The sequence below is a fragment of the Phyllobates terribilis genome, unplaced genomic scaffold, assembly GCF_046119375.1.
Source record: "Phyllobates terribilis strain yellow unplaced genomic scaffold, ASM4611937v1 Scaffold_2__4_contigs__length_985480577, whole genome shotgun sequence".
Classification (NCBI taxonomy): Eukaryota; Metazoa; Chordata; class Amphibia; order Anura; family Dendrobatidae; genus Phyllobates; species Phyllobates terribilis.
In genome coordinates this window covers 946,383,756-946,404,436 of record NW_027362762.1, presented here as the reverse complement: position 1 = coordinate 946,404,436, position 20,681 = coordinate 946,383,756, and the positions used below count along the sequence as shown (strand labels likewise).

Genomic DNA, 20,681 nt, shown 5'->3' with positions numbered 1-20,681 from the left:
GTGGACTGAGCCCCTCACTGAGTACGCACAGCACGACGGGGGAGATTGCTCTGGTACCTGTAATCTGGACTGCAACAACTGTTAGTAAAGACCCTGTGTTCCTTGCTGCGCCATCCCTCAATGCACTACAACGCCCAGCACAACCTGCACAACCACCATCATCCACACACTGCCCTGAAGCTAACTCTTCCTGTGGGAAGTTATACCATCATTGCTGCAAAACCACCAGCTTCAGAGGACTGTTCCGCAGCGGCAGACCCCTTTAGCCGCATTCCACAGGTGGCGTAGTCGGACATTATAAAAACCTATACATATCATTCCCCTTGGATTGACTGCCCTGGGTCACGGTCTGGGTGACCGCCACAGTGACTACAACCCCCAGGATCTACCGGCCCGGCAACGGGTACCCCACAGCCCAGGGAGCGCGTCAACTTTGGCGTAGTCGGCAGGATATGAGCCCACCCGTTATCACTGGGTATCGCGCACCTAAAGACTGTGTTTTCTACTAAATGTGGCGCCCGCCCCAAAAGAACGGGCGCCATTATGTGCGTGATCAAAGACAACACTACAGAACCTCCCATCGTGGGCCGGGTCCCAGAATGGCGCCAAAGCGCAACCAGCCCACTGCAACTGTGGCCATACACATAGATGTATCCTTCAAGGTGGAGGAGACGTCCCCAAGTGTGGCCGACAGCCAGCAGCAATGGGACCGCCCCAAAAAGGGGAGAGGAGAAAAGAAAACTGGGAAACGGGGTGTGGTCTCCAGCAGACCAGAGAGAACACACCCGGCAGGCAAGATGGAGGGAAGTGAGCCTGAGACCCCAGTCCGCGGCCTGCAGCTAGATGAGACACCTCCTACCCTGGCGGAGGTGATTTATAAGCTGACCCTGGAGAATGCGGAGTTCCTCCAGGCAGAAATGCGTGAGCTCAGCCGGCGGGTAGGAGAGGCCGAGAGAACCGCCATCGCCAGCTGGAAGAGGGAAGTGCTGGAGAAGATAGGTGCGAGACGACAACTAGCTATGGAATCCACCGACAGAACCCCAGCCCCGGCGGAGCCAGACCAGGACCAGGAGACAGAGAGCAGCCCAGGAGCGGCCGCGGGAGCAGGTAGGAAGAGTTTCCCTGTCCCAGGCGCAGACCATGCTGACCTGCTCTTGGGCCCCCTGGTGGCGCCTCCATACCCGGGCACGCATGCTCCAGACTTACCCCCAGGTCCAGCATGCACCACGGCACCGAGAGCCTCCATCACCGACCAGCTTCGCAATCCCCAGGCGGAATCCTCCTACCAACTGGCCTGCTCCGCCGATCCGCTCCGCAATCCTCTGGCGGACTCCCTGCACCACCCGGACGCCAGCTCAGCCAACCTGCTCCTGGGCCCTTTACCGGAACCGCCTGTCCCCACAGCTGAGTGGGAATACGGGACCTCTGCCCTCGACTGGTCCGCCAGGAATGAAGGCCAGGAGAGAGCCCCCCTGACTCCCACATCTGCGCCCCCAATTGCCTGCGAAGAGGGAGAGGAGTTCCGGTGGGACAACTGGGAGGGGGACCTCATCGGGTTCCCACAGGAGACGCAGGCCCAAGCGCTCCGGAGGGAAGAGCACTTCAGGAGGGAGCTCCTGCAGATGGAGAAAGAGCAGTATGACCGGCAGGTGAGATGGGAGCGTATGGAGGCCAGAAATATGGAGGCCAATACTCGGGCCTGCCAGTCAAGACCAGCAACACCTAGTCCCCGTCTGGAGGGGATCATCATGAAATTTGATTTGGACGTCGGCTGGGGCTTCACCCGGGAGCCGCAGTCAGTTAGAGATGTCTTCGTCAACCGGCGGGACGTGGAACCCCACCTCCAGCAGGGGCACCCCGGACGGGACCTCTATCCCTGTGACTATGTCACTTTCACCCGTCATAAGGGAGAGCGCGGGTGGTATGCCCTCCAAGTCCACAAGGTGGCGAGAGAAAGAAAAGACATACCCCCGCAGTACCAGGCTGAACACCCGGCTGGGTCAGTCGGTAAGAATGAGGAGTTCCCCCGGCCGGAACCCCACTGTTGAATTAAATTGGATATGCATCCATGAAACTGTAAATAGTTACCTGTAAGGTTATAGTCGGAATGCTGCTAGTTAAAAAAAAATAAAATAAAATTTCATGTTTTACATATGCCTTTAGTTACCCGAGTGGGTATAAAGACAATAGGGAAGAGGACAGTGATCTCCCGAAAAACTTTCCTTTGTAAATAATTGCACTTCTTAAAGTGCCCCCTATTGGTTTTATAATTGTACAACAGATGACCTCAGAACAAAAACCCGTTTGGCGTGGCCGAAGACGTGGTCCAACGCCGGATCACCTATGCCCTGCAGCCACGCCCAGGGCCTACGTTGAGGGTTTTCGGACGGGTCCCTCATATTGCTAGTTTGCGCCTTACAGGAAAATGGACACCTAGTTGCAGATATTACTGTGACTGGTTGACAAAAAGTTTAATGTGACAAATGTGTTGTCTAGAAAAATGTTTTCATATGACAAGTGCTTAATATGAAAAATGTTTATGAGAAAAATGTTTTATATGTGACAGATGTGTTTATAAAAGTGAAAAGAGTTTTATAATGTTTTATATATGCGAAGAAAGTTTTATAATGTTTATGAAAGAGAAAACGTAACCAGTAACGTTGAAGAAAAGAGAACCTCCCATAAAGGGAAGAAATGTTGTGTCTGTGATCTTCTATGTGATGCATCTAAAATTTTGCATGTCTTTAATCTACCCTGTCTTTTACTCTGTTCCAGCCTGCGGACGTGCTGTGTGGGGTGTGTGGCGCCCCTGAGGGTTCAGTCTCCACAGAGGTACTGCATCTCACCCAGAGGTGTGGTATCTCACCCTCAGGTAAGGAAGGAGTACTGCTCAGGACCCTAACACCTGCATCTAACACATACCTGCAGCGGGGGCAGGGCGAGATTGCTCCTAAGGGAGAGCACAGTCCCAGGTTCCTTAGCTGGAGGGAGGGTCCTATGTAGTGGGTGTGGGTGGAGAAAGCAGCTTAGGGGAGCACATGACAGGGAGAGTATAAATAGGAAACCATCTTAGATCAGTGTCGAGTCAGAGGAGGAGAAGTGACAGGAGCAGAGGATCTGCATGAGCTCTGCTCCAGAGGCGGGCCTAGCCAGTGAGGCCCAAGTCTGAGAGAAGAGAGGAGAAGGAGCAGAAAGGCTCCAGGAATAGAAGGGATCCCAGGGGAATGAGCAGTGCTGGAGGCCACCCGTACGCCCGAATCTGCCGGGAGGTGGAGGGGTCAGGCCACATACAGGGAACCGGATCCCTCAGCTAGTGAAAGATTGCAAGTCTTAGCTAGAAACCGGAGGCTGCAGTATTTTAAGTCCTGTAGCCACAAGTCCACGCCAGTCTCACCGAAAAGGTAGCCACATAGGACCCAGGGGACGGAACATACGTCGCCCGCCAAGGCCCGCGGGTACCGGATTGGAGTCACTAGGTGTGAGGTGCAGGGAAGAGGCCAGAGAAAGGACACAGAAGGGGGTCCTGCTAAGTACTCCGGAGCTATCTGGGGGTGGACTGAGCCCCTCACTGAGTACGCACAGCACGACGGGGGAGATTGCTCTGGTACCTGTAATGTGGACTGCAACAACTGTGAGTAAAGACCCTGGGACTGCACTATCTTGTCTCTGTTTTCCTTGCTGCTTCATCCCTCACTGCACTACAATGCCCAGCACAACCTGCACAACCACCATCATCCACACACTGCCCTGAAGCTAACTTTTCCTGTGGGGAGTTATACCATCATTGATGCAAAACCACCAGCTTCAGAGGACTGTTCCGCAGCGGCAGCCCCCTTTAGCCGCATTCCACAGGCGGCGTAGTCGGACATTATAAAAACCTATACATATCATTCCCCTTGGATTGACCGCCCTGGGTCAGGGTCCGGGTCACCGCCACAGTGACTACAACCCCCAGCATCTACCGGCCCGGCACCGGGTACCCCACGACCCAGGGGGCACGTCAGATATAGGTAGAGCAGGAGAGAGAGGATACAAGTATAGTTGGAGAGGGAGGATACAAGTAGAGCTGGGGAGGGAGGATTTATATAAAACTGAGGAGGGAGGATACAGAGAGAGCTGAGGAGGGAGGATACAGAGAGAGCTGGGGAGGGAGGATACAAGTAGAGCTGGGGAGGGAGGATACAAGTCGAGCTGGGGAGAGAGGAAACATATAAACCTGGGAAGAGTGGATACAAGTAGAGCAGGGAAGGTAGGAAACAACAAGAGCTGGGGAGGGAAGATGCAAGTAGAGCTGGGGAAGAAGGATACAGGTAGAGCTGAGGAGGTAGGCTACATGTAAATCTGGGGAGGGAGGATACAGAGAGCTGGGGAGGGAGGATACAAGTAGAGCTGTGGAAGGAGGATACAGGTAGAGCTGGGGAGGGAGGATACAGTTAGAGCTGGGAAGGGAGGATACAGGTAGAGCTGGGGAGGGAGAATACAAGTAGAGCTAGGGAGGGAGGATACAAGAAGAGATGGGGAGGGAGGATACAAGAAGAGATGGGGAGGGAGGATACAAGTAGAACTGGGAAGGGAGGACACAAGTAGAGCTGGGGAGCGAGGATACATATAGAGCTGGGGAGAGAGGATACAAGTAGAGCAGGGGAAGAAGGATACAAGTAGAGCTGGGGAGGGAGGATACATGTAAATCTGGGGAGGGTGGATACAAGGAGAGCTGGGGAGCGAGGATACAGGTAAAGCTAGGGAGGAAGGATACAAGTAGAGCTGTGGAGTAAAGATACAGGTAAAGCTGGGGAGGGAGGATACAAGTAGAGCGGGGCAGAGAGGATACAAGTAGAGCTGGGGAAGAAGGATACAGGTAGAGCTGAGGAGGGAGGATACATTTAAAGCTGGAGAAGGAGGAAACATGTAAAGCTGGAGAGGGAGGAAACATGTAAAGCTGGAGAGGGAGGATAGAAGTAAAGCTGGAGAGGAAAGATACATGTAAAGCTAGAGAGGGAGGATACATGTAAAGCTTGGGAGGGAAGATACAAGTAGAGCTGGGGAGGAAGGATACAGGTAGAGCTGAGGAGGAACGATATATATAAAGATGGGGAGGGAGGATACAGGTAGAGCTGGGGAGGAAGAATACAAGTAGAGCTGGGGAGGGAAGATACAGGTAGAGTTGGAGAGGGAGGATACAGATAGAGCTTGAGAGGAAGGATACAAGTAGAGCTGTGGAGGGAGAATACAAGTAGAGCTGTGGAGGGGGGACACAGGAAGAGCTGTGAAGGGAGGATACATATAAAGCTGGGGAGGGAGGATGCAGGTAGAGCTGAAGAGGGAGGATACAAGTAGAGCTGGAGAGGGAGGATACAAGTAGAGCTGGGGAAGGAGGATACAAGTAGAGTTGTGGAAGGAGGATACAGGTAGAGCTGGGGAGGGAACATACAAGTAGAGCTGGGGATGGAGGATATATGTAAATCTGGGGAGGGATGATACAAGTAGAGCTGGGGAGGGAGAATACATGTAAAGCTCGAGAGGGCGGAAACATGTAAAGCTGGGGAGGAAGGATACATTTAAAGCTGAAGAAGGAGGAAAGATGTAAATCTGGAGAGGGTGGAAACATGTAAAGCTTGGGAGGGACGATACAAGTAAAGCTAGAGAGGGAAGATACAAGTGGAGCAGTGGAGGTAGGATCCAGGTAGAGCTGGGGAGGGAGGATACACATACAGCTGGGGAGAGAGGATGCACATAGAGCTGGGGAGCGATGATACATGTAGAGCTGGGGAGGGAGGATACATGTAGAGCTGGGGAGGGTGGAAACAGGTATAGCTGTGGAGGGAGGATACAGGTAGAGCTGGGGAAGGAGGATACAGGTAGAGCTGGGGGGAGGATACAAGTAGATCTGGGGAGGGAGGATACATGTAGAGCTTGTGAGGGAGGATACAGCTGTTGAAGGAGGATACACGTAGAGCTGGGGGGAGGATACAGGTAGAGATTCGGGGGAGTATACAGGTAGAGCTGGGGAGCGAGGATACAGGTAGAGCTGGAGAGGGAGGAGACAGGTAGAGCTGTGCAGGGAGGATACATGTAGAGCTGGGGGGAAGGATATGACGCACCCCCTGGGCCATGGGGTACTCGGTAGCCGGGCCGGTCGTTGCTAGGGGAGATGTCACAGTGGCGGTGACCCAGGGCGGTCAATGAAAGGGGACTTTATAGTGAAAAGGGGTTATAGTTTTTATGTTTAAATGTTCGTGACGCCACCTGTGGTAAGCAGCAAAACGGAGCCACCGCTGTGGAGCAGGTCCTCTGGAGCTGATGTTAGTGCAGCAGAGTTGGTTTAGCTCTCCACAGTTAGAGCTTAGCTCCAGGGAGTTGCAGGGATGTTATAGATGAAGTAGGTAGGTGTGTAGGGTTGTGCAGGGGATGATGGCGCAGTAATAATTCGCAGAGACAGTGGGGTGCAGTCTTCAGGGTTTTACTCACGATTTTTAGACTCCAAGTTACCAGGGCCAGGGAAACTTCCCACGCCATCCTGTGTTTACTCAGGGAGGAGTTCAGCAAACTTCCAGGTACCTCCGGAGTACATAACGGGACCCCTTTCTGTGTGTTCCTCCTGGCCGTCTCCCTGCACCTCACACCCAGTGTCCCAAGCCAGTGACTGCGAACCTTGTCGGGCGACGTCTTCTCTGTCCCCTTGGTCCTCTATGGCCACCTTTTGGGGAGTTAGATGTGGCTGTTGGCTGCAGCACCTGAAATGCTGCACCCTCCGGTTATCTAGTTGAGACTTGAAGAACTCTGCTAGTTTAGGGGCCGGTCCACTCTCTGCAGCCTGATCCTTTCATGTTTCTGCAGACTCGGGCGCACGGGTGGCATCCATACTGCCCATGCCCCTAGGATCCTTTCTGTCTTCCTGGAGCCTTTCTCCCTGCTCCTCTCCTCAGTCTGTCCTGGGCCTCTCTCACTAGGCCCTCCTCCTGAGCAGAGCTCCTGCTGAGCTCCTGCTCCACACACTCTCCTCCTCTGACTGAACTGAACTCTCTCACTGTACTGTTCTGACTGACCAACTACCCACTTCACAAGATGGCTTCTCTTTTTATATCCTACTTCTCAAGTGCTTCCCTTAACTGCTTCCTCCTCCCACATCCACTACATGGTTCCCCCTCTCTTGGTTCCCCCCACTCCAGCCAGGGACATGGCTCAGCCATGTAGCAGTGCATCTTGCCCCTCCTGCTGGTCTGGAGTAGTGTAGTGTTGGATGCAGGTGTTTTGGTTCCGGGCAGTACTCCATCCTTACCTGAGAGTGGAATACCACACCTCTGGGTGAGATGCAGTACCTACGTGGCGAATGAACCCGCAGGGGCGCCACATACCCCCCTGGTAAAACACAGCACATCCGCGGGCTGGAACAGAGTGAAAAACAAAGCAATTAATGACATGCAAAATTTTTAGATGCATCACATAGAAGAATTTTCAAACAACTTTTTCTTTCCTTTATGGGAGGCACATTTCTTGAACGTTACCGGTTTCTATTATTATATCAAACATTATAAAACCATTTTTAATAGCATTCTTTCACACATAGAACATTTTTAGCACTTTTCAAGTAAGTTCAGCAAACTGTAGTGAGATCTGTAACCGGGTGTCCATCTCACTGGAGAAGGTGCAATTTGAGCAACATGAGGGACCCGTCCGAAAACCCCCAACGTAGGCCCTGGGCGTGGCTGCAGGGCATAGGTGATCCAGGTGTTGGACCACATCTTCGGCCACGCCAAACGGGTTTTCGTTCTGCGGTCTATTAATATAAAACCAATAAGAGACACTTTAATAAGTGCAAACTATGTACAATTTAAAAGTTTTTGGCTGCTCAACGTCCACAACCTATAAGTTATTTGTACCTTAACCGGGTATACTAACCAAACAAAACTTTTCAAACACACAAGATTATATCAATACCCTTCCGGGTAACTATTTACAGTTTTTCAACTTTTTCTTTCAACTGAACAGTTCAACAGTGGTGCTCCCTCCGGGGAGACACCTGGTTGTTGTAGGCTGGCCCAGCCGTGTCATCAGCCTCTAATTGCAGGGGCATGTCCTCCTCCACTACCCTGTGTACATTCAGGGCATACCATCCCTGCTCACCTCGGTGCTTGGTGTAGGTGACTCGGTCACCAGGGTACAGATTTCTGTTAGGATGTCCTTGCTGGAGGTGGGACTCCACGTCCCTCCGGTTAGCAAATAAATCCATTGCGACCTGTGGCTCTCTGATGAAGCCCCACCCGGTGTCCAGGTCGAACTTTATGACAGTCCCTTCCACGTGGGGACTGGGTGTGGCTGTTTTTGTCTTGTGGACCCGAGTCTCCTCCTCCATGTTCCTCGCCTCCATCTTCTCCCAGCGCACCCGCCGGATGCGCAGCTCCTTCTCTAACTGCAGGAGCTACTGTCTACAATGCTCCTCCCGTCGGGCAGCTTCCCTTCGGGTCTCCCAGGGAAAACCCATGAGGTCCCCCCTCGGGTTATCCCACAGAAATCGATCTTCTTCCCGGTGGGCGACTGAGGACTCAGGAGAGGGCAGTAATGGAGGGCTCCGATCCTCTACCTCCGCAGACCAGTCCCAGGGCATGCGCCCGTACACCCATTCGGGTGTGGGGGCAGGTGGTTCTTGCAGGGGGCCCAGGAGCAGGTCTGCGTCAGCGGCGCCCGGGGTTGATGGTTCCGGACCCAGGAGCAGATCTGGGGCGTGAGCGCCTGGGGACGGAGGTTCCTGCAGGGGGACCAGATACGGAGCAGCGCCAGCCGCGTCCGGGACAGGGACCTCACTCCTACCTGCTACCGCGACTGACACCTCCTGGTCTGTGTGCAGCTCCGCCGGGGCCGGGGCGCTGCTGGTCACTTGCAGGGCCGACTGCTGCAGGGTCATCATCTTCTCCACCAGCTTCGCTCTCCAGGCAGCAATCGCGACTTGCTGGGCCTCTTCCATCCTCCTGCCCAGTTCTTGCATCTCATCCTGGATGAAACTGGTGTCCTCCAAGGACAAATTTGTTAGTATCCCCTCCAGGGTGAGGGGTTCAACCGCGGGCTGCAGACCACAAGATGGAGCTTCAGGCTGACCTCTCTCCATCTTGCCTGCCGGGTGCGGTCTGTCTGCACTGCTGGAGACTCCGCCCTGTCTCCAAGGTTTCTTCTCTCCTCTCCCCTTTCTGGGGCGGTCCCATGGCTGCTTGCTGTCGGCCACACCCGAAGGCGGCTTCCCCAGACTTCCAGGTATATGGCCACAGGCGCATGGGGCGGGTGGCGCATCTGGCGCCATTTTGGGACCCGTCCCACGATGGGAGGTTCTTTGTTGTTCATGATCACGCACATAATGGCGCCCCTTCTTCTGGGGCGGGCGCCACATTCAGTATACAACACAGTCTCTAGGCGCACAATACCCGGTGATAATGGGTGGGTTCATATCCTGTTCGTGACGCCAAATAATATGACGCACCCCCTGGGCCATGGGGTACTCGGTAGCCGGGCCGGTCGTTGCTAGGGGAGATGTCACAGTGGCGGTGACCCGGTCCGTGACCCAGGGCAGTCAATAAAAGGGGAAAATTGAGAAAAGGGAAATCATAGTTTTTAAAGTTTAATGTTTGTGACGCCACATGTGGTATGCGGCTAAAGGGAGCCGCCACTGCGGAGCATGTCCTCTGGAGCTGATGTTAGTGCAGCAGAGTTGGTTTAGCTCTCCACAGGTAGAGCATAGCTCCAGGGCGTTGCAGGGATGTTATAGATGAAGTAGGTAGGTGTGTTGGATTGTGCAGGGGATGATGGCGCAGTAATAATTCGCAGAGACAGTGGGGTGCTGTCTTCAGGGTTTTACTCATGATTTTTAGACTCCAAGTTACCAGGGCCAGGGTAACTTCCCACGCCGTCCTGTGTTTACTCAGGGAGGGGTTCAGCAAACTCCCAGGTACCTGGGAGTTTGGAGTACGTAACGGAACCCCGCTCTGTGTGTTCCTTCTGGCCGTCTCCCTGCACCTCACACCCAATGTCCCAAGCCAGTGACCGCGGACCTTGTCGGGTGACGTTTTCTCTGTCCCCTGGGTCCTCTATGGCCACCTTTTTTGGAGATTTAGATGTGGCTTTTGGCCACAGCAGCTGAAATGCTGCACCCTCCTGTTATCTAGTTGAGACTTGAAGAACTCTGCTAGTTTAGGGGCTGGTCCCCTCTCTGCAGCCTGATCCTTCCACGTTTTCTGCAAACTTGGCCCACGTGTGGCATCCCCACTGCCCGGGCCCTTAGGATCCTTTCTGTCTTCCTGGAGCCTTTCTCCCTGCTCCTCTCCTCTCTTCAGTCTGTCCTGGGCCTCTCTCACTAGGCCCTCCTCCTGAGCAGAGCTCCTGTAGAGCTCCTGCTCCTTTCACTGTCTCCTCACTGTTCTCCCAAGATGGCTTCTCTTTTTATATCCTCCTTCTCAAGTGCTCCCCTTAACTGCTTCCTCCACCCACACCCACTACATGGTTCCCCCTCACTTGGTTCCCCCCACTCCAGCCATGGACAGGGCTTAGCCGTGTAGCAGTGCATCTTGCCCCTCCTGATGGTCTGGAGTAGTGTAGTGTTGGATGCAGGTGTTTGGGTCCCGGGCAGTACTCCATCCTTACCTGAGCGTGAGATACCACACCTCTGGGTGAGATGCAGTACCTCTGTGGCGACTGAACCCGCAGGGGCGCCACAGATACAGGTAGACCTGGGGAATTAGGATACACGTAGTGCTGGGGATGGAGGATACAGGTAGAACTGTGGAGGGAGGATGCAGTTAGAGCTCGGGAAGGAGGATAAATGTAGAGCTGGGGGGAGGATACAGGTAGAGCTGGGGGGGAGGATACAGGAAGAGCTGGGGAGCGAAGATACAGGTAGAACTGGGGAGGGACGATACAGGTAAAGCTGCTGTGGAGGGAGTATACATGTAGAGCTGGGAAGGAGGATACAAGTAGAGCTGGGGAGGCAGGATACAGGTAGAGGTGGTGAAGGAGGATACAAGTAGAGCCAGAGAGGGAGGATACAAGTTGAACTGTACAGGGAGGATTCAGGTAGAGCTGGGGAAGGAGGATAAATGTAGAGCTGGGGAGGGAGGATACAATTAGAGCTGGGGAGGGATGATACAAGTAGAGCTGTAGAGGGAGGAAATGTGGCACCCCAGGGGTCCGGTTGCCACAGTGACATTGCCTCCCTCACAAGGGAGGCTGCCATGCCTGGAAGCAAGGAGGGGTCCCCTAATCAGGTATACCAGCATACAACACTTTCCTGGCTCCAGACCATAAAGGGGAGCTCCTCCCCTTAACAACTGGAATCTGGAGGTGGGGTTAGTGAGAGTGAGTTGAGAGGAGTTGAAGACAGGTCAGCAACGAGGAAGGACCTGGGGAAGGGAGCTGTGGACAAGCTCACCCCAGAGAGAAGCGCAAGTGAACCGGACACCGGAGTCCGTGGTTATGGGACACTGAAGGCCCGGCAGTAGAACCCGGAGGTCAGGAGACTGCAGGTCTCCTGGCCCCACCAGACACCCGGCGGCACAGCAGCACCATAGAGTCCAGCACCGCCACGTGGGAGCGACACTTGAGGAAGGCCCGAGCTGCCTGCCATACGGGTGAGGAAAAAGACGTTTTACTCAGGGACGAGGGCCGCAGCATAGCTTCAAGCAGCAGGGCCAAAGAGAATAGACCAGAGGGAAGGCCTACAACCCCACCTGGCGAGGTGGATCCCCAACTTGCTTCCAGGCCGCCTGGACCTCCACTACCAGCTAGTACCGGTCAGCTCTGCCAAACACCAAGTAAAGCAAGAGGAAACCGCCATTAATGTGTTGTCTGTTCATTACCTGAGCCCTCAGCCCTGCATGAAAATGTCCCAGCCAACAACATCTACTCTTCAAATCATCTACACTGCCCCGGGGCTTAGCTCTGCCTGTGGAGAGCTGAACCAACTCTGCTGCGTCACCATCAGCTCCAGGGGATCTGCACCGTAGCAGCGGCCCCATATAGCCGCATACCACAGGTGGCGTCACGAACGTTATCTCTAAAAACTTTATTCCCCTTTCACTTTCCCTTTAATTGACCGCCCTGGGTCACAGACCGGGTCACTGCCACCGTGACGTACCCCAGCATCGACCAGCCCGGCTACCGAGTCAGGGGGCTCGTCAGAAACAGGTAGAGCTGGGGTAGGAGGATACAAGCAGAGTTGGGGAGGGAGGATAAAATTACAGCTCGGATTATACACGTAGAGCTGGGGAGGGAGGATACAAGTAGAGCTGGGAAGGAAGGATACAGGTAGAGCTGGGGAGGGAGGATACAGGTAGAGCTGGGGAAGGAGGGTACATGTAGAGCTGGGGGAGAGGATACAAGTAGAGATGGGGAGGGGGGATACAGGAAGAGCTGGGGAAGGAGGATATATGTAGAGCTGGGGAAGGAGAATACAAGTATAGTCGGGGAGGGAGGATACATATAGAGCTGGGGATGGAGGATACAAGTAGAGCTGGGGAGGGAGGATACAGGAAGAGCTGTGAAGGGAGGATGCATGTAAAGCTGGAGAGGGAGGACACATGTAAAGCTGGGGAGGGAGGATACATGTAAAGCTGGGGAGGGAGGATACAGGTAGAGCTGGAGAGAGAGGATACATGTAAAGCTGGGGAGGGATGATACAGGTAGAGCTGGAGAGGGAGGATACAGGTAGAGTTGAGAAAGGAGGATACATGTAGAGCTGGGGAAGGAGACTACAAGTAGAGCCGGGGAGGGAGGATACAGGTAGAGCTGGGGAGGGAGGATACACGTAGAGCTGGGGAGGGAGGATACACGTAGAGCTGGGGAGGGAGTATACAGGTAGAGCTGGGGAGGGAGGATGCAGGAAGAGCTGTGAAGGGAGGATAAAGGTAGAACTGGAGAGGGAGGATACAAGTAGTGCTGTGGAGGGAGGATACATGTAAATCTGGGGAGGGAGGATACAAGTAGAGCTGGGGAGGGAGGATACATGTAGAGCTGTGGAGGGAGGATACAGGTAGAGCTGTGGAGGAAGGATACAGGTAGAGCTGTGGAGGAAGGATACAGGTAGAGCTGAGGGGCAGGATACAGGTAGAGCTGAGGGGCAGGATACAGATAGAGCTGGGGAGGGAGGATACAGGTAGAGCTGGGGAGGGAGGATACAGGTAGAGCTGGGGAGGGAGGATTCAGGTAGATCTGTGAAGGAAAGATACGAGTAGAGCTGGAAATGGAGGATACAGGTACAGCTTGGGAGGGAGGATACAGGTAGAGCTGGGGAGGGATGATACAGGTAGAGCTGGGTAAGGAGGATACATGTAGAGCTGGGGAGGGAGGATACTGGTAGAGCTGTGGAGGGAGGATACAGGTAGAGCTGTGGAGGAAGGATACATGTAGAGCTTGGGAGGGAGGATACAGGTAGAGCTGTGGAGGGAGGATACAGGTAGAGCTGTGGAGGGAGGATACAGGTAGAGCTGTGGAGGGAGGATACATGTAGAGCGAGGGTGAGGATACAAGTATAGCTGGGGAAGGAGGATACAGATAGAGCTGGGGAATGAGGATACATGTAGAGCTGGGGAGGGAGGAGACAGGTAGAACTGTTGAGGTAGGATACAGGTAGAGCTGGGGAAGGAGGATACAGGTAGAGCTGGGGAGGGAGGATTCAGGTAGATCTGTGAAGGAAAGATACGGGTAGAGCTGGCGATGGAGGATACAGGTAGAGCTTGGGAGGGAGGATACAGGTAGAATTGGGGAGGGATGATACAGGTAGAGCTGGGGTGGGAGGATACAAGTAGAGCTGTGAAGGGAGGATACAGGTAGAGCTGGGGAAGGAGGATACATGTAGAGCTGGGGAAGGAGGATACATGTAGAGCTGGGGAGGGAGGATACAGGTAGAACTGGGAAGGGGGGATACACATAGAGCTGGGGAGGGAGGATACACATAGAGTTAGGGAGGAATGATACATGTAGGGCTGGGGAGGGAGGATACAGGTAGAGCTGGGGAGGGAGGAAACCTGAAAAGCTTGTGAGGGAGGATACACATAAAGCAAAGGGAAAGAGGACACATGTTGTCACACACAGTGTAGGAAAGACTAAGTGCAACATGAAGGGATGAGGGCAAGGGAGCCCAGACACTAGGGAAAGGGGGAGTAGAGACCCCTAGGCTGATCTAATATCATCCTGTCTCTCTTACCATCCCTATAATGGTTCGTCGAGACTCGCCAAACAGTAAACCTAAGCCCTGGATATGGAATGGTGGGATGAGCACTGGTCAGTCCCCACTATAAACTAAAGACAACAAGGGAGACAAACATAGGGGGGAGAATCTTAGCTTGAGCAGACTTCAGAGAGGTTACTCCAAATGTCCTCCGAAGCACGAGAAGAAATAAGCCGACTGCAATAGCTCCAAGCCTTCACAAGGGAACATGTGAATATCACCGGCGCCTCCCTGTAGCAAACTGAAAGTTTTTAAACACCCAGGCCAGGGTATCAATCAGAGCAGGAGGGAGGTAGCCGCTGGGTCCTTAAGTAAGACAGATTTAAGAAGTCATCTGCAATGCCAAATGGAGAGATCTTCTGCAGCCAGAGCAGCTGTCTGTTACATCTGACACACCCGTGACACATGTAAAGCTAAAGGGGGAAGATATATGTAAAGCTAGTTAAGGATGATACATGTAATGCTGGGGAGGAAAGAAACTGTAAACCTGGGAAGGAAGATACCGGTAAAGCTAAATTGACGACGCAATGCTACAGTGACATCATACTGAAGTCTTGTTATGTGACGGAGGGGTCTTTGGGCCACTTCAGCCACCAGGTCCAGATACAACTGCTGCATCTGCACCTCCTATAGATATGTATGTGGCAGCTCTGCAGGGGGGAAGAATTTAGAGGATTTTAATAAATTTCACTTTGGGCCTCAAGACGCAAAATAATCCCTAAATATTTAAATTAAAAAAAGAGAAAAAAATTTTTTGTAAGAAGCGAAAGAAAAAAAACACATCGAAATGTTACATTCTCAGAGTTTCAAGATAAAAAAAAAAAAATCACAAATTCTGCTTTCAAACAATATCAGCGCTTGTATGGGAACTGACGGAAAGATCACATTGTTTCGTACCCTTCAGTGTTGATGCATTTTGATGCCTTGGTCGTTTTATACAACGATTTGCTACAATGTGTCACTCATGCTCAGTATATAATATACAGATGTAGCAGAGCGCAGGTACACTTCCCAGGTAATCGTAGCTCAAATGCAGAAACTATGTGCAGCCAGAAAGATAAATGACAAATCCAGCTCTGCTACATCAGTTCATTCCAACAGCAGACACTTACCTTCTCAGTGCTCATGGTTGCTGTTTGTAATACTTTCTCCACTCATTATAACATATGGCAGCCGTTCTGCTCCTTTGACACTGCAAAGTATTGGAAGTCGCCTCCAAATGGAGGACGGTGCAAGCGATACAGTGTAACTGAGCCCCGTCACTGACATCTGATAGTCGGGATAGTCACTATGGTGATCAAGAAGTCCAAAATCATTAGTGGTATCGATCAGGTGATACCGGTACTGAAGTAAGATGAGCATTGTTCACCTCTAGTGCCCTAACATGTGGATGATGAGAGTAATGGATAAAAGACAATAAAGTGATTGATGCAAGTAGTCAATAATAATTCTCCATAAAAAAACCTTAAACATATCAGAATAAAAGATGAACTGGAATATAAATTGGTGTTCATGTAGCATGTAAGTGCATGTTCACACTGGGCACTAAAAAGAGAAAACCGAAGATAAGAACATAATATGCAAATGCCCTGCAGTAAATAAATAAACAGCAATAGCGCTTGAACTATTATACAGGGAATTTGGTTAACATAATTTTGATTAAAAAAATGTAAAAGCCACCCCATCACGTCACGGTGACCCTATTCGGGAAAGTCCTAACCTCTAATATTAAAACCTTACCATTTGTCAAGTGACATGCTTGTGGACAGGGCCGGCTCCAGGATTTTGTGGTCCTTGGGCGAAAGAGTCTCAGTGGGCCCCTTTAACACATACCATGATTCATGATGCACAGATACCACAGAGAAATATATATATATAGTACAATGCAAAGATTTCACATCTTACATTACATGAGCGATATCTACTGTAAATTCCACAATAGCTCAGAAACCGGCGAATCCTCACAGCGCACAGTGCAGACCGGACAGTATAGTCCTCCATACAGTATTATGGACCCCATATAATGCTCAATACAGAATACTGGACCCCATATAATGCTCCATACAGAATACTGGCCCCCATATAATGCTCCATACAGAATACTGGACCCCATAAAATGGTCCATACAGAATACTGGCCTCACATAACGCTCCATACAGAATACTGGCCCCTATATAATGCTCCATACAGAATACAGGCCCTCATATAACGCTCCATACAGGATATTGGCCCCCATATAATGCTCCATATAGGATACTGGCCCCCTTATAATGCTCCATACAGGATACTGGCCCCCCTTATAATGCTCCATACAGGATACCGGCCCCCATATAATGCCCAATGCAGGCTCTGCCCCCCCCCCACATAATGCCCCATGCAGGCTGTTCCCCCCACACACACATAATGCCCTATGCAGAAAGTCACTCCCCTCCCCCCCAAGTAATGTCCCATGCAGGGTGTCACTTCCCCCCCATATAATGCCCCATGCAGGATGTCACTCCCCCCCCACACACATAATGCCCCATGCAGGATGTCACTTCCCCCCTCATATAATGCCCCATGCAGGATGTCACTCCCCCCCCCACACACATAATGCCCCATGCAGGATGTCACTTCCCCCCTCATATAATGCCGCATGCAGGATGTCACCTCCCCCTCCATATAATGCCCCATGCAGGATGTCCCTCCCCCCCACACACATAATGCCCCATGCAGGATGTCACCTCCCCCCCATATAATGCCCCATGCAGGATGTCACTCCCCCCCCCTCATCTAATGTCCCATGCAGGATGTCACTACCCCCCCATATAATGCCCCATGCAGGATGTCACTTCCCCCCCATATAATGCCCCATGCAGGATGTCACCCCCCCATATAATGCCCCATGCAAGATACCTCCCCTTATAATGCCCCATGCAGGATGCCCCCCCAATATAATGCCCCATGCAGGATGCCCCCCCATATAATGCCCCATGCAGGATGTCACTTTCCCCCACACACATAATGCCCCATGCAGGATGCCCCCCCAATATAATGCCCCATGCAGGATGCCCCCCCCATATAATGCCCTATACAGGATGTCATTTCCCCCTCTTATAATGCCCCATGCAGGATGTCACTCCCCCCATATAATGCACCATGCAGGATGCCCCCCAATATAATGCCCCATGCAGGATGCCCCCCAATATAATGCCCCATGCAGGATGCCCCCCCATATAATGCCCCATGCAGGATGTCACTCCCCCCCTCATATAATACCCCATGCAGGATGTCACTCCCCCCCTCATATAATACCCCATGCAGGATGTCACTTCCCCCCCATATAATGCCCCAAGCAGGATGTCACTTTCTCCCCCCATATAATGCCCCATGCAGGATGTCATTCCCCCCTTATAATGCCCCATGCAGGATGTCACTTTTTCCCCCCATATAATGCCCCATGCAGGATGTCATCACCCCCCACCCCCAATCATTTAATGCCCCATGCGTCCATACATAAAGAAAAAAAAATAAAATACTCACCTCACTGCTCCTCACCTGCTGCCACTGCTCTGGACTCACCTCCCGCGCCGGCATCTTCCCGCTCTGCGCTATGACGGCTCAGGAGAGGACACGGTGGAGAGACGTCACTGCACCCTCTGACCTGAGACGTCACAGTCAGAGGACACGGAAAACACCGGACCTGCTGCGGAGGCACGGGGAGAGGTAAGTAATGTTCCACCGGCTGCCGGGGCCCTGAGCAAGTAGAGGGGGGGCACTGGCTCCGGCACCGCAACGCTCATGGGTCCCATAGCGCGCAGGGGTGCTCGACGCCGAGTGGGTCTCCCCAGCCTGCTCAGGGCCCCGGCACTTGCGCCAGGTGCTGACGCTGGGCCTGCTTGTGGATAAGGGCTGAGGAGGCCTCAAAGCCGGCTGGTGGACACTCAGCCATGGGGAACTACATGAATGTAATGTTCCGCTCAAAGAAATGGCAGGTCACATGGCAGGCGCATGTTCACATTGGTCACTAAACAGACAAAATCCAAAATAAAAACATAATAAGCAAATATAAATGTGTGACCTTTTGCCTTTTTTTTTAGCTGAACATTACATTCATGTAGTTCCCCATGGCTGCTTGTCCACTAGACCGGTCTCAGTCAGTTTCAGACCTTATCCACATGCAAGTCACTTGACAAATGGTAAAGTTTTAATATTAGAGGTTAGGACTGTCTTGAATAGGGTCACCGTGACGTGGTGGGATGGTTTTAACATTTTTTTTTATCAAAATTATGTTAACTAAGCACTCAATATTATTTTCATGCACTGTTACTATTTATTATAGTAGTTATATCCTTGTACATAGGGGGCAGTATTATAGTAGTTATATCCTTGTACATAGGGGCAGTATTATAGTAGTTATATTCTTGTACATAGGGGGCAGTATTATAGTAGTTATATCCTTGTACATAGGGGCAGTATTATAGTAGTTATATCCTTTGTAAGGCAGCGCTTGTCATCATCCTGGGGGATACTCGCTTCGCTGCGTCAATTTAAAACACACCAGCCATATTTTTCGGTATTTCTCAACTCAGCAGTTTATTAACTCCATAAACTGCTGATCACTCAGTCCATCTTAGTGGCTCACCGGCATATTACACATATATAATATCCAGGAGCCCTGCAACTAGCAGACAGGCCCTCTTGGCTCTCAGTTACATCCCTCCGCAAAGTCACTTATATCAATGTCCACATCAATGTCCACATCAATGTCCATATCAATGTCCATATCAATGTCCATATCAAGCAGTGTTTTACCTTTGCCCGGGTTGTAGCTGCTTCAGTCCGCTTTGTTCCGCCACCACTGTGGCTCTAGGGTTTACCAAGCGTGGTCTCCAGCCCTTATCCCGTCCAAGGCCACTGGCATCTCTCACATACTCAGATCCAGGCTCTGCCCTCCAGGACGCTTGTCTGGCACTCCGAGGCTTACTGGCATCCCTTACACTCTCATACAAGGATCCAGGCTTCACCTCCCAGGAGTCCACCAGGCCTCACCAGGCCTCACACGAGCGGTGTTCCCCCACACACAGGGAACAGCCTCGTGCCTCTCTCACAGGAACAGGCCTCATGCCTTTCACACCTGACCCAGGAACTAAAATCACCCAGGGTTTATATATCCTGTAACACACACACACACACACAGACAGGACCTTGCTGATGTCACAGTCATGTGATCAGACAGACATTCTGTGCGCACAGGACCTGAGCTATGTCACAGTCATGTGACCAGTCACCTGAGGGAAAGGAACATGTTCAGCAAAACACACACACTGGATCACCACAGCCATGCCGCTGCACCACACCTTGTACATAGGATCAGTATTATAGTAGTTCTATTCTTGTACATGGGAGCAGTGTTATAGTAGTTATATTCTTGTACATAGGGGCAGTATTATAGTAGTTATATTCTTGTACATAGAGGCAGTATTATAGTAGTTATATTCTTGTACATAGGGGCAGTATTATAGTAGTTATATTCTTGTACATAGGAGCAGTATTATAGTAGTTATATTCTTGTACATAGGAGCAGCATTATAGTAGTTATATTCTTGTACATAGGGGCAGTATTATAGTAGTTATATTCTTGTACATAGGAGCAGTATTATAGTAGTTATATTCTTGTACATAGGAGCAGTATTATAGTAGTTATATTCTTGTACATAGGGGCAGTATTATAGTAGTTATATTCTTGTACATAGGAGCAGTATTATAGTAGTTATATTCTTGTACATAGGAGCAGTATTATAGTAGTTATATTCTTGTACATAGGGGCAGTATTATAGTAGTTATATTCTTGTATATAGGGGTCAGTATTATAGTAGTTATATTCTTGTACATAGGGGCAGTATTATAGTAGTTATATTCTTGTACATAGGGGGCAGTATTATAGTAGTTATATTCTTGTACATAGGGGGCAGCATTATAGTGGTTATATTCTTGTACATAGGAGCAGTATTATAGTAGTTATATTCTTGTACATAGGGGCAGTATTATAGTAGTTATATTCTTGTACATAGGGGGCAGTATTATAGTAGTTATATTCTTGTACATAGGGGGCAGCATTATAGTAGTTATATTCTTGTACATAGGAGCAGTATTATAGTAGTTATATTCTTGTACATAGGAGCAGTATTATAGTAGTTATATTCTTGTACATAGGAGCAGTATTATAGTAGTTATATTCTTGTACATAGGGGGCAGTATTATAGTAGTTATATTCTTGTACATAGGGGGCAGTATTATAGTAGTTATATTCTTGTACATAGGAGCAGTATTATAGTAGTTATAGTAGGTGGTAAGAGCTGTTGTGAACTCGGTCCTAAGACTATTGCTGTTTTTTTTTGTGAAAATTCCCCTACAGGTGTGGGTGTCCAAAAGGGGTGGAGTCTCAAAAGGGGGCGGATTTTCACAAGAGCATGGAGGGTAGAAAACTTAAAAT

The 20,681-nt window shown here is 51.0% G+C and overlaps 1 protein-coding gene across 2 annotated transcripts in view; it reads right to left on the bottom strand.

Annotated features, from left to right (window-relative positions):
• The window catches only part of TMPRSS3 (transmembrane serine protease 3), a 191,226-nt gene extending 171,812 nt beyond the window's left edge, over nucleotides 1–19,414 (bottom strand). Inside the window, exons 1-2 of one of the 2 annotated variants that reach the window (XM_073670843.1) lie at nucleotides 19,001–19,414; nucleotides 15,319–15,494 (exon numbers count right to left, since the gene is read on the bottom strand). In XM_073670843.1, the coding sequence (XP_073526944.1) occupies nucleotides 15,319–15,333 (15 nt within the window). In that variant the 5' untranslated portion in view covers nucleotides 15,334–15,494; nucleotides 19,001–19,414. The remainder of the gene's footprint in view (nucleotides 1–15,318; nucleotides 15,495–19,000) is intronic. The other variant, XM_073670844.1, reaches the window with a different exon arrangement.
• Between the last annotated feature and the right edge of the window lie 1,267 nt (nucleotides 19,415–20,681).